The sequence below is a fragment of the Dreissena polymorpha genome, chromosome 4, assembly GCF_020536995.1.
Source record: "Dreissena polymorpha isolate Duluth1 chromosome 4, UMN_Dpol_1.0, whole genome shotgun sequence".
In the NCBI taxonomy this organism is placed as follows: Eukaryota; Metazoa; Mollusca; class Bivalvia; order Myida; family Dreissenidae; genus Dreissena; species Dreissena polymorpha.
The window spans coordinates 98,222,271-98,235,016 of NC_068358.1; the positions used below are offsets into that span (position 1 = coordinate 98,222,271).

At 35.8% G+C, this 12,746-nt stretch overlaps 1 protein-coding gene across 3 annotated transcripts in view; it reads right to left on the reverse strand.

Moving 5' to 3' along the window:
* Positions 1–314: 314 nt before the first annotated feature.
* LOC127879855 (streptococcal hemagglutinin-like) overlaps positions 315–12,746 on the reverse strand; it is a 44,797-nt gene continuing 32,365 nt past the window's right edge. For 2 of the 3 annotated variants that reach the window (XM_052426922.1, XM_052426923.1), the window contains exons 9-26: positions 11,962–12,122; positions 11,687–11,736; positions 10,756–10,861; positions 8,402–8,566; positions 8,065–8,209; positions 7,689–7,805; positions 7,383–7,437; positions 6,920–7,090; positions 5,840–5,953; positions 4,375–5,621; positions 3,839–3,900; positions 3,395–3,558; positions 2,897–3,002; positions 2,575–2,591; positions 2,198–2,330; positions 1,517–1,782; positions 961–1,020; positions 315–719 (exon numbers count right to left, since the gene is read on the reverse strand). In XM_052426922.1, coding sequence (XP_052282882.1) covers positions 965–1,020; positions 1,517–1,782; positions 2,198–2,330; positions 2,575–2,591; positions 2,897–3,002; positions 3,395–3,558; positions 3,839–3,900; positions 4,375–5,621; positions 5,840–5,953; positions 6,920–7,090; positions 7,383–7,437; positions 7,689–7,805; positions 8,065–8,209; positions 8,402–8,566; positions 10,756–10,861; positions 11,687–11,736; positions 11,962–12,122 — 3,135 coding nt within the window. In that variant the 3' untranslated portion in view covers positions 315–719; positions 961–964. The remainder of the gene's footprint in view (positions 720–960; positions 1,021–1,516; positions 1,783–2,197; positions 2,331–2,574; positions 2,592–2,896; positions 3,003–3,394; positions 3,559–3,838; positions 3,901–4,374; positions 5,622–5,839; positions 5,954–6,919; positions 7,091–7,382; positions 7,438–7,688; positions 7,806–8,064; positions 8,210–8,401; positions 8,567–10,755; positions 10,862–11,686; positions 11,737–11,961; positions 12,123–12,746) is intronic. The other variant, XM_052426924.1, reaches the window with a different exon arrangement.

A 12,746-nucleotide genomic window follows, 5' to 3' on the forward strand; every position in this document is an offset into this window, starting at 1 on the left:
TACATTGAAATCAAATACAAAGGAATATTGTTAACGGATTGCAAAATGCCTACATTTCCCTTATATTGCTGAATAATAATATTCCTTTACGTTTTTTTTACGTATCAGATGTTTTAGACAAAAGTTAAATGAGAGGAATTTGCCGCTAGTGACAAATATCTAGTTGTTAATCGAGTGGTATACATTTGTGTGGTGTTTCCTTTTTTAAAATCTATTTAAAATTGTTCAATCAAACTCAATGATAGGAAAATATGTATAGCAAACGGATATTGACAAACGATGTTTCCTTACCCAATTATACTCAAATACACATGTACGTGTACCCACATGTATTCCCAAATGTGTAACATATATACAACATACAAATGCAAATAAATACCGTATTAACTATGCAGTGCAATTGTTAATCTAAACCAACATAACCTTTGAGCAGATTCTGATATTTAAGCAAGCAACACACACTGAAATATTACATAATATAATTTCAATACATCTTTAAAATAACAAAATTGTCTATCCGCCTTAATTGCAAATATGTTTCAATAGTAAAAAATGGAACACATCTCCGTATTTGCGTTGTGTCCAAAATCTCATGTTTAGATGAGTTTACACTTCGGGCTTGTTTCCACAGCAAGCGTTATTGATACTACGATCGTGTGATTCCACTGTCTTTATATAAACACTTTGGTATTTCGGCTTGGATTTGACAGTCTGACATCCTAAAACAAACAAAAAACAAATGTTTCCTTGTGGAGATACTTTACAAAGTACACTAAGACATCACTAGATTACCAATATACTAACTCGGGAGTTAAAACGATTGACTATATGTGTGCAAACATAGCTTGCACATTAATAAAACCTTCAAAAAGTAACGAATATATCTACCAATAGTGGATACAATAGGTCAACGTTGTTCGTACTTACATTTTAGCAACACATCATTGCTTGATTACTTACCCACTCACTGTTTTCTGTAGCCCAAGTGCCCTTCCGATTTGAAGGCGGCGTTGTCATATGCTGCAACAATACACATTCTCATCTTAATATTGCACTATGACAAAAGAGGTTGGAATTCGAGATTGTATTTATTTAATAAAATAAGATTTAAGGCCCAAAATCTATTTGTTGTTTTTTAACTTGAATCTATAAAGTAAGTAAATAAAAGAAAACACAAATATACATATACGTATATGTTTCTAGTTTATAACGGTAATTACACTTTGCTTTGAGTAAATTTTACGCTGCCTGTGATCATTTAACAAGTTGGAAATTATTGCCAACGTAATTATGAAATTATTTAACCTTTACAAAACTAAATAGTTATAACACGCGCAAAATGTGTTTCTCAACTAACTTGACTGACCCTTTTTTTTTAACGGCCGCTTGATTAAGTTTTCGATCATACTTTTGTTATTGATTTAACGCATATACGATAACAATAATGATTGCTACATTGATAAAGTACACATGTTTAACTCCAGCAACATTGAATAAATGAATTGCCACAAATTACATTTGCGTAAATGGTCCGGAAAGTCCACCGACACAACGTAAGGGCGGTGTTCCGACCCTCGTGTCGAACTCTCATTAGGACCGTATTCACTCGGCAAGTGATCACCATACACAGCAGCAGAGTAGGGCCCTTTTGATCGATTTCCGTGAACAAAAGCACTTCTGGGATAAGGGGCGTTACCTATAGCTCTATCTCGCCAGTTGGAGTATCCCAAATATGGCGTAATAGAGTTTGGAATATCCTTCCATTGCGACTCGTCACTGGAACTGCAACATTGGCATATCATTATCTGTTTTACCGAAATATGACATTTAAATTAACCTACAATATGTTACGTATGGTAGATGTAACACTCGTCCAATTAAAAGCATTTAAAACTATCATGAAACAATTATCGTTGGCATTTAAAGTCATACTAATCATACTAATGAAGACGCGATAAGGTTTTTTCAGTTATTGATATCACTTTATTATGAACTATATTAGTTGGCCATCTCGTAGAACTTTACGTGTCAGTACCGATTTGTCATACATTTTCAATGTGACAGTCAAGAGGATGACGCACCAAATACCAACCACTTAATTTTAGAAATTTAGAAGATTAACTTCCGTCTTATAAACAATGAAATGTGCACTTTAGTCATTGTGAATGCAAAGTTATGAGTAAAAATATCGACTTACCAAAAGGTACTCAACTTTTTAGAATCAGCCTTCTTGTTACGGCAGAAGCGCGCAACAATGCAGACGAATATAGTTATGATAAACAGTACAACCACACTGCAAACTGTAGTAATTATAACGACGGTCAAACCATCTGCAAACAAACAGATAAGGCCAGTAAAAAGTATGAACAATTATCTACCATTAAGCTCTTACATATTCACATTAATGTGCTATTACATGTATATAATCAAATTTGTATTCACATAAAATGATTATAAACTACGGGATATACATTACGCAACATTTGTCTATATAGGTATTCAAATATGTGCTATTTATCGCTATTTAAATTCTCGTTCAACACGATACTAACAATGACTCACAAACAGCTTTACCTTTTGTTTCATCTCGTCTGAAAAACAACATAAAAATAATGGATTATTATGCGGTTGATTTTAATGTCGAATTTTCAGCTGACCTGATTGTAGTTAAAACTGTACATAACAATGTTACACTCTATTTTAAATAAACTTTAAAAAATGCGACATATATATGTATGGCTATAAAATAAAACAATAGAAAAAGCTCATGAAGCAAAAACAGTTTTTTTTTTTACAAATACGTCATACAATTTAATGCACATTAAAAGAGAGTCTGCATTTGTTCGAATGTTATTATTATATTTATTATATTTACAATGACAAATATACAACGTACACACAGACTGGTTTCCCGTCTTGGTTCTCACAGTGGAACCCCTGTCCACAGCCTCTGGTGGCAACAAATAGATGACACACGTTCTCACTCAACGTCTCCTTGGTAACTGAAAATTCGGAACTAACGGTTAGAGAAACGAAATTCATTTTAGTTTAACAATCAAAGCAAAGCGTTCGACATAAAAATACTGCTGATTGCCATATACTATAAAGTTTACGAGAGAGCTTTATTTACAAGCTATTATTACGGACTGTTTGCAAGTAGTTACATTTACAATATGGTTATTGCCAATTGACCGAATTATACCAGTGATCCCTCTAGCCGCAAAACAGTGGAAAAAGAGAACATGGAATTTCAATACACAAACGAGAAGATAAATTCTCAGGTCGTCCCCACTCTCTAAAAAGCATTCATCTATCTTAACATGCTATCATGACCAATGAATCATTGTCATGTATTTATGATTTCACGGACATGAGGAAAGGAAAATTTAATTACCGATGGTTTCGTTCACTTGAACGGAAGTTGCAGGCACAGTCTCGTTCAAAATCGTGACGGTTTGGTTGCCAGATACAATTCTTAGAGTAGCGTGGGTCAATTCTATCGCTGATTCCGGTGTGTCCTCGTAAATAACCTCGTACGTCGCCACCAGACTGCCGCGCCTTTTTAAATGCATGAGGAATTAGCAAGTTTCACCACCGCGCCTTTTTAAATGCATAAGATATAAGCAAGTTTCAACACCGCGCCTTTTGAAATGCATGATGAATAACCAAGTTTCAACACCCACGCACTCGTTGGTAGAATAAATTGAGCATTATATGTGCACGTCCTTTACAGTTCTTTTTTAAGCCGCAATGCCTGTATGTACTACGTAATTTAATTTATATCTATATTATTCTATTGAGTTGAACTGCAGAAGCATTTGCATACAAGTGGTCATACCTCAGGTTAATTATGACTATGTCTCTTACTCTTCGCCCCATGTTGCGGTACACGAGCAGCAACTGCAACATACGTTTATGATCTAATATGTAAGTAAAGACTTAATTAATTACTACTGTGGATTGATGCGTTAATTGAATATCACAATTAAAATAACGACATCGTACAACTGAGAGAATTCGAGAAATTGCGAACAAATAACAATTAAATGAACAATACATGCCAGTCAAAAGTATAATTAAATAATTAAATACATAGCATTATGGCTCGTACAAGTGTCTGGTGGCGATACACAGTAAATTGACGTAACGATTTAAACGCGCTGTCGTACAACAGCAAAATACATTAAGTATTTTGCTGTATTCGATAGTGTCGATGTGTAGATGTGAGGAAGGTAACTCTTAAAAGTGCTAACAGTTAATTAAAAATAGCATCATAAACAATCCTGAACTACACAAAATTGAAGTCGCAATATACAAAACATGTAATAGGCGTGAGTTGTGTGTTAAAAAATATGCAATGCCTGCGTTGCAAACCTGATTTCTGAGGTCTATCTTCAGGTTTCTGATGGAAATGGAAAATGGATCATCGAAATTAATGTTGGTGGTATTAACTGGGAATCGTACTGTTATCCAAGTAGTGCGGGTTGGAATATTTGTTGTAGTTGTAGGAGAAGCTGTTGTAGTTGTAGGAGCAGAAGTTGTAGTTGTAGGAGCAGCTGTTGCAGATATAGGAGCAGATGTTCTAGTTGTAGAAGCAGCAGTTTTTGTGGTAAGAGTAGCAGTTGTAGTGGTTGAAGCAGCAGCTGTAGTGGTAGGAGCAGCAGTTGTAATAGTAGAAGCAACAGTTTTAGCGGTAGAAGAAGCAGTTGTAGTGGTAGGGACTGCCGTTGAAGTTGTGGGAGCAGCTGTTGTAGTGGTAGGAACAGCAGTTGTAATGGTAGGAGCAGCAGTTGTAGTGGTAAGAGCAGCAGTTGTCGTTGTTGTAGGAGCAGCAGTTGTAGTGATAGGAGCAGCCGTTGGAGTTGTAGAACCTGCAGTTGTAGTGTTAGGAGTAGAAGTTGCAGTGGTAGTTGCAGCAGTTGTAGTGGTAGGAGCAGCTGTTGTAGTGATAGTGGTAGTTGTTACAATGGTAGTAGAAGTAGTAGTAGAAGTTGTAGTTGCAGCAGTTGTAGTTGTTGTAGCAGCAGTTGTAGTGGTTGTAGCAGCTTTTGTGGTAGTAGCAACAGCCGTTGTGGTATTAGCAGCAGTTGTAGTGGTAGGAGCAGCAGTTGAAGTGGCAGTAACTGCTGTTGTAGTTGTTCGAGCAGATAATGTAGTGGTAGGAGCAGCAGTTGTAGTGGTTTGAGCAGCAGTTGTAGTGGTGGTAGCTGGAGTTGTAGAGGTAGAAGCTGCAGGTATAGTGGAAGGAGCTGCAGTTGTAGTGGTAGGAGCAGCAGTTGAAGTGGTAGGAGCTGCAGTTGAATTGGTAGGAGCAGCAGTTGTAGTTGTAGGAGCAGGAGTTGAAGTGGAAGGAGCAGCAGTTGAAGTGGCAGGAGCAGCAGTTGTAGTGGTAGGAGCAGCAATTGAAGTGGTAGGAATAGCAGTTGTAGTGGTATGGGCTGCGGTTGTAGTAGTTGTAGCAGCTGTTGTAGTTGTAGTGGCAGCAGTTGTAGTAGTTGTAGTAGCAGTTGTAGTGGTAGCAGGTGCGCATGTCAGACAGCAGCCCACAGTTCTTGTGTTCTCGGTATAGGAGGGGCATAATGTTACATCGCATCCTGATGCTCGGTCTCCATAAGGGCAATCTACAATGATGTTGCGTTTTGAAGTGATGAAATTTTGATTACTAATACTATTATAATTAATAACTGAATATTGTATAATTCGTATAATATCCGGTTTGAATATATTCTGCATATATTCATTTTTAACGTTATTATGATACATGCATTTCATTGTGTGCTAAAAATCTCATTTCGGTAAAAATGTCCAAAACTTTATGTGGCAAAAAACGTGTACTTACTGGGAATACTCAACGCTCTAGCCGGACATGACTGACAACACTGACCTGCGTTACTATAGCAACCGCTAAGTGACAGTGAGGAGCACCAGCTCGCTTTGTCTCCATAGGTACAATCTACAAAACACAATTTCGTATTTTCTTTCCCATTTGTACTTCACTCGATCATTTATAGTTACTATAGTAATAACAAACGATATTTAAAGTTGTTTTAATCTGTTTGTGCTACATCATACAATAATAGTTATGCAAATAACTTCAATTTCACCAAGAATGAGCGTTAGTCTGCATTTCAAAAACTATTTACGCCCATTTCCTATACAGCGAATAGTATTTGTACTAGTCGTAATTCTAAATAATGCTGAGTAAATGTATGAACTAATGATAATTATGAAACCTACTTCCCATGCGAAATTTGTAATTGAAAATCATGTATGTATTTTTAAAAGGATCGGTCGTTTGAATCAACACGTAGATATGGACATTACCATGCTTCGAAAGTAACTCAAACTTATATAACAAAGTTTCTATATATCTACTTATAACTACAGGAAAAGTGTTCGGATATGTTCATCATTAGCTTTCTCTGTTGATAGTGTTTCAAACTGAAAATTATTTTTAAGTCATTGGTGGAACACAAGTCATGGAACTGCGTTAAAGACTGTTATATGTATTGTTGTTTTTGAATGCTTTTATAGCATAGCCTACCAAATACCTCTCATTCAATGAAGGCAGTTTTCATTGAAAGTAAAGCAGTAGCATTTCCATAAAGACTATAATATGTATTGTTTTTATTGCATGTTTTTGTAGCATAGCCTACCAATACCTCTGAAAGTAAAACAGTAGTCAGGTACTCGCATAAACATGTGCACTAAGAACTGGTAAAATCAGCTTATTCGGGACAATTATGAGTTTATAAACTGACCGTCGTGATGTGACTGAAATTCGGATGAAATCGGCGAAAATCCAGCCAAAACAAAAGAAAACAAGACGATGCTGGTTCTTTCATGTAGAGCTCAACTCTCCTTTACTCGTTTTGTACAAATCAAGTATTAGCTTAATATAAAAGGATTGAGTGTATACCTGTTATATTGATATATGCAAGGCGGTACTGCTCGCATGTTGCACAGCATTGCTCCCTATAGTAGTCTTGGTAGCAGTTGTAGGAGGTCGCTGTGCTCCCGACGATGGCGGCACAGGTGGTTACCGGGGTTCCGAGGAGGTTACCAGGGGTGTTTCCGAATGCGCATCTCTCTAATGAAATGGTTACGTAATGTACCACATTAGCATTTATAATATAGGTTCACGTATTACTTGTAAAACCGAACAGGGGATATTTTCTATCATTGTTATTAGTTCGGCAACATAAAACGAACCTGTCAATGTAAGATTGCTTTGTAAGTTGAATTCTTCCCAAATCAATTCATGTTTTCTCAAGTACGTATTTTTGTATTTAATACAATAGATATGAACTATGCGTAGTTGTTTTTTATTTTAAAAATTCCGTCCTACTAAGTATTTCAATCTCCACTGTATAGTATCTTACCGTCAGTAATGGACGGACCCGATGCTGATGCAATACATTGCCCGGCCATGCATATCTAGAAAACAGTACGACAATAACGATAGAGTGGTTATAGAACTCGTTCATCTGTAAAATAACTAAAGCAAACACATTTATTTATTTATTGTTTCGTTGCATTCAATACAACATTAAGAAAAAAAGGATCACCTTTTTCTGAGTTGAACTGTTTTAGAATTTTATCACATATATAATTATCAAATCACGCAACACATACATCATTTAACATGCAAATATATATATCGACGCGTGCATGAAATCATAACTTACTTTTCCGCTTCCGCATGTTGTTCCGTCCCAAGACAAATGGTAAGAATAACTGCTTGTGTCCGGAATTATACACGACAACAAAGTGCAAATGCTGCTATAATTATAGTTGTAATAGCCCTGAAACAAAACAAACCGTACTTAAAATGTACCTTAATTACGCCAACTGTGAAGATAGTACTGTTTGTATACAACAATCTAGTAAAACATAAAATTTTGACTTTAAGATGTAGACGAAACATTTCTGATTAAAGCGACGTTCTCATATCAATAATAAAAAGTGGCAATGTCGGACTTTTTCTTGAAGGTAGAAGATATCTGCGTTAGGTGTTTCACAGTGGATACATAAAAAACTATAGCCGCATGCATGGAGATTTACCCGGTAAAGGGCAGAACCCGCACCCTGAATATACTGGCACTGAGTGTCCGGAGGATACACCTGACCGGCAAGGTGACTAAGGTATGGATCTAAGTCAGAAGTGTCGTAGTTAGCGGTACGAGTGGACAGGCAGTTGTTGTTGTTGCTAAACAATAGAAACATAATTGCATGCTTAACGCCAAATAATAAAAAAATACTGTCACTGTGCATTTAATCTTATCCGTAAGGTCTTTAATGAATATTAAGGTAAAATATTGATTAAAAACAAAAGCATATCAATTGCGTTTACATAGTATATTGATTATTAAATGAGAATATTGCCAATGCGAGAGCGCACCTGTTCAGTGTCGCTATATATCCTGTAAAGTAACTGATCGAGCAACTCGAAAACAGGAACTGGTTTCGTGTCAGTGTTTGATCTTCGCTAATAGACGTGGACGGTGACATGACGAACTTGTCATCCGCGCACGCGTTACCTGTAGCATCGTGCTGTGCATTCAGACTGGAAGTAAAATAAATGCATAACTATTAAAAAAACACGAACCTGTGATGTTTTTTTAATAAAGACTGGGTAATTAGAAGCTAGATTTGAAACCACTGACGATGAGCACTTTGGTAGCATTCTGCTGATGAGCAAGTTGTCTGTGTTAATTGTTTGTATCAGGCTAATACAGACGATGGTATCGCCACTAGAAATAAAGTCGTATATTAGTATAATGGTTTTGTATCCCATTTCGTACAGACACTATCTTAACTCTTGTTGTGATGAGTCAACTGCTTACCGAATATATTTCGAAGTGTGTATCGTTGCCATTGCTGACGGAAACGATTTTTATAATTACGTTAAAAGGCCCAATATGTGTACAACTGCTTAATTTTAAACAAAGTTATTTGGCACAATGTTTGTTAAACTTCTGCTTCAATTTGTACTCGTTTGCCGAGTAGCTTAGTGATTGTATTTTATTTTTTTTTGAAATACAATGCTTACAGTTATACTGAATTGCTCAATTTTCATAAACTGCCTACTGACTCATGAATGTTTACATTTTACGCTGATTAGCTAACTTATTGTACGCCTGCTTACATGCCACATATTTTACTCTTATACTGTAAAGCTATTGTTGGTAAAACTTTAGAAAGAACCACTTTTTACATTTACACTTGCACCGCTGTTGAATGAATGCAAGTTAATAATTATTCTAAGAAAGAAGATATTTGGGCTACATCTGATTTATGTTTTACTTGACTCATTGGCAAATTCCTGTTTTCATAGTGAAATTTGTTGACACTTTTATGTCTGATCGATATTTTTCGAGTTAAATCTAATTGTACCCTTTTGACCATATGGATAAGGTTCTCACGCCGTTGGTATTTTTATCCATCCTAATTGTTCTTCTTTGGATAACACCCGTTTTCCTACACCACTGGTAGCAAATCCTATAGTTGCACTACTTAATAACAATGTTTTTAGCGTGTACAACGATGAGATCATTTGATTTCAATTAAAAGTTTCGTGGTGAATTTCAACTAAAGTTGAAATATCTCGCGAAATATTTGGCATTGCCATTAAGAGTTAATAGTATTGATCATCTCAACGCTTGATTAACGTTTCCAACGTTATGTACTGTTCAAATTTAAGTACGCATATGTGTGCACATACATATAATATCTACATGTAGTATATGATTTTCTTTTGTACATGTACATTTAAAACGCGTGAATGACCCTCGCAGACAGGTGTTTACGGTGGTTGAGCAGCATCCGCGGTGATCACAGGTGATCCAATTAACGATATAATTAATCTAAAAAAAATACAATTTCATTAATCAATAACCTTCAAATCTTTAAATAGCTCTAATTTTATATAATCTGCTTGACAAAATATAGAGAGAGCTAAATATAATATTCAATAAGCTGCGTCAACCATTTAAAGAGTAATTCTATATAACGAATCTATCTTTCCATATACGCCGGGAATGCTTGAAAACATTTGGAGTGTCGGAATTACCAAACATCGTATACAATCGGAGGATAATTTCGACACCCCACAAATCATAGTTTAAAGAACGCTGGGCGCCAATCAAACACCAATACAATGTCAAGTGAAACAAATCTGATAAATACGTGCTTAATATCCCCGATAATAATTACTCAGAACACAATTGCTGAAACTGATTTTGTTCAAATTTCTGGTGAGTGACCGCATGTTTATCACATTATTATCAAAAACATTTATAATTATATGTTCAATACACATTGAAAAAATAATTAAAAAAATTCTTAGGTTCACACAGGCGTATTCCGTTTTTTAAAAACCCTAATGCTTACACTTGATGATTATCGTTATACACCATTTTTCATAAGCCCTTTGCAAAAACTTGTTTGCATACTTGTGTGTATGAACTTCCTCTAATGAAATATTGATTGCGGCCACATGTGGAAGACCTTGACTTGTACCACTGTTGATAAGCGTTGTGTTTTAAGAACTGATAAAGGCCATGCTTAAAAAGCTCAATACGCACAGGCATGTTGGCAGTTATTGGTAAACTAGTTTATCATGTGTACCCAAAATAAAAAGCCTGTCAAGCACTGGCATTAAAGGTATAAATATCCTGTACCGAACATACCAATGTAGTGAATGGTATACTATATTCACAAATATAGTTTTGTATAAGCTAACCATCAACATACTTGTGACCAAGTTCATGGGCAGCAACGGTTGCGATGATGGTCTCGAACTTGTCTTCGACGATGGAGTATCGATAACTCTCACATGCCCCGGGCGTGTATGCGAGTCCTGAATGAATATACAGGATTTGAACAGAAAAGCTAACCATTGATAAACGTTTGTTAAACGTGTATCTCCACCACATTTAGCCAAATGTGAAGCAAAGTCGACCTGGAAATATGCCTTTCTGATTTAAAATGTATTATGATTCTATTTTTGGCTATACTAACAAGCAAACTATTGATAAGACACTTAGCTTTTTCTGAATAGTGTTTGGGTATACTTATGCAACAGATTGAGTTTCACTTCTTTATATTGGAAAAAATGTTCATGTTATTAGCATACGTAACCTCTTGATCAATTTGCATTTTCGAATGACAAAGCATACTCGAGATATCGTGCTAAAATAAATTTACTGACGCAAGCCCTGCGACCTTTACATTGATATGTAATTTTAAAACTCAATTGGCGTAATTTTCTTCCAATTTACCAGCATATCCATTTGATTGGCTGCAGATTAAGACGTTATCTATCTAGATATTGCGCGGAAACGAATGGTGCGATCGACCGACCGGTGCAAACACAAACTGTAGAAATTAATTTTAGAAAATACTAAGTCAAACAGTCTAACTATTCATATATACGTTTGATTAACATTTAATATTAGTCGCAAGCAAACAACATGCTTTGTTTCATCCTTTCTCCGTTTGGTTAATACCATAATAAAAAATCACTTAATGAAGTTTAAAACTATTTGCGGTTTTTAAACAGCAATTTTTTGTACGTTAAGTATTCTATAGCATTTACAGTAATACTGAGATATCGGATTGAGGAAGGGTCAAAGTCTTGAGTTGATAATATTTCTAGAAAAGTGTACTTTTTAAGCGGACTTGCCTGCTGTACTCTCCTCGAATGTTCCGATTGGAGCCTGTCCCATCTCGTAACTTAAAGTTTAAAGATATCATTTAACATCAACAGCGCCAGATATCAACAGCATCGTTACTGACTCAGACAAGGATATACTATAAACAGATACAACACGTTTGGTTAACCTTGTATTTCGAATATTTCCACAATCTCCAAACAGAAAATTATATTCATGGCCAGGTTTTGGTATGAAATCATACGCAGATTAATAAATTATTTGCTAAACGTTAAAGAATACGTACTTCGAAAACATGATAGCATGGTCGTAGTTGTAATTGTTAGCGAGGTTTACATTTGCCCAGTTCCTGAATGTGCCGAGAACGGTAGAAGCTAAATATGTCTTGCGTCCGTTAACTTGAAACGCCAGTAAATTGTCCTCGATGAACGGTGCGGCAGCTGTCGTCTGAAAATGTGACAAAAATAAAAAAAACATACAAATAGTTGCCCCATCCACATAGATTCTTATCATTTCGACATAAAACATGCACAAGAAGAGTAACGTGTGACTTTTGTCATAATGAATTATCAGAGACAATGTGTACATTTTGTACATTCAATAACATTAAATTCCAACAACAAAAGAGCGACATTAACAGAAAAGTATGTCTAACAAACATAAACAATAAATCGAAAGAGTTCCTGGGTTTTGTGTCCTGCTTAGGCCAACTAAGCTAGCAAAAATGCGTACTTTACTCGTTGTTATCATACTTTGTGTTTGGTGTTCAAACGTGTTATATTAAATATAATTGATGTGGAGTTGTGTGTTAAAGGAAAACTATCATTTTGGAGCCGTTGTCTTTATCGATGTATTGAAATATGTATCTAGGATTTCAATAGCGGACAAGACTATGCCGGTTAAAGTAATCACGCATAACCAGTTGTACCGCAAGAACAAATAATGCTTATGCGGTTGCTTAAAAGCATTTGTAAAATACAATTTACATGGAATTACATATGGGCCGTGCTCTGTAACAAAGGCGGTTTAATGCATGTACGTAAAGTGTCGTCCCAGATTGGCCTGTGCAGT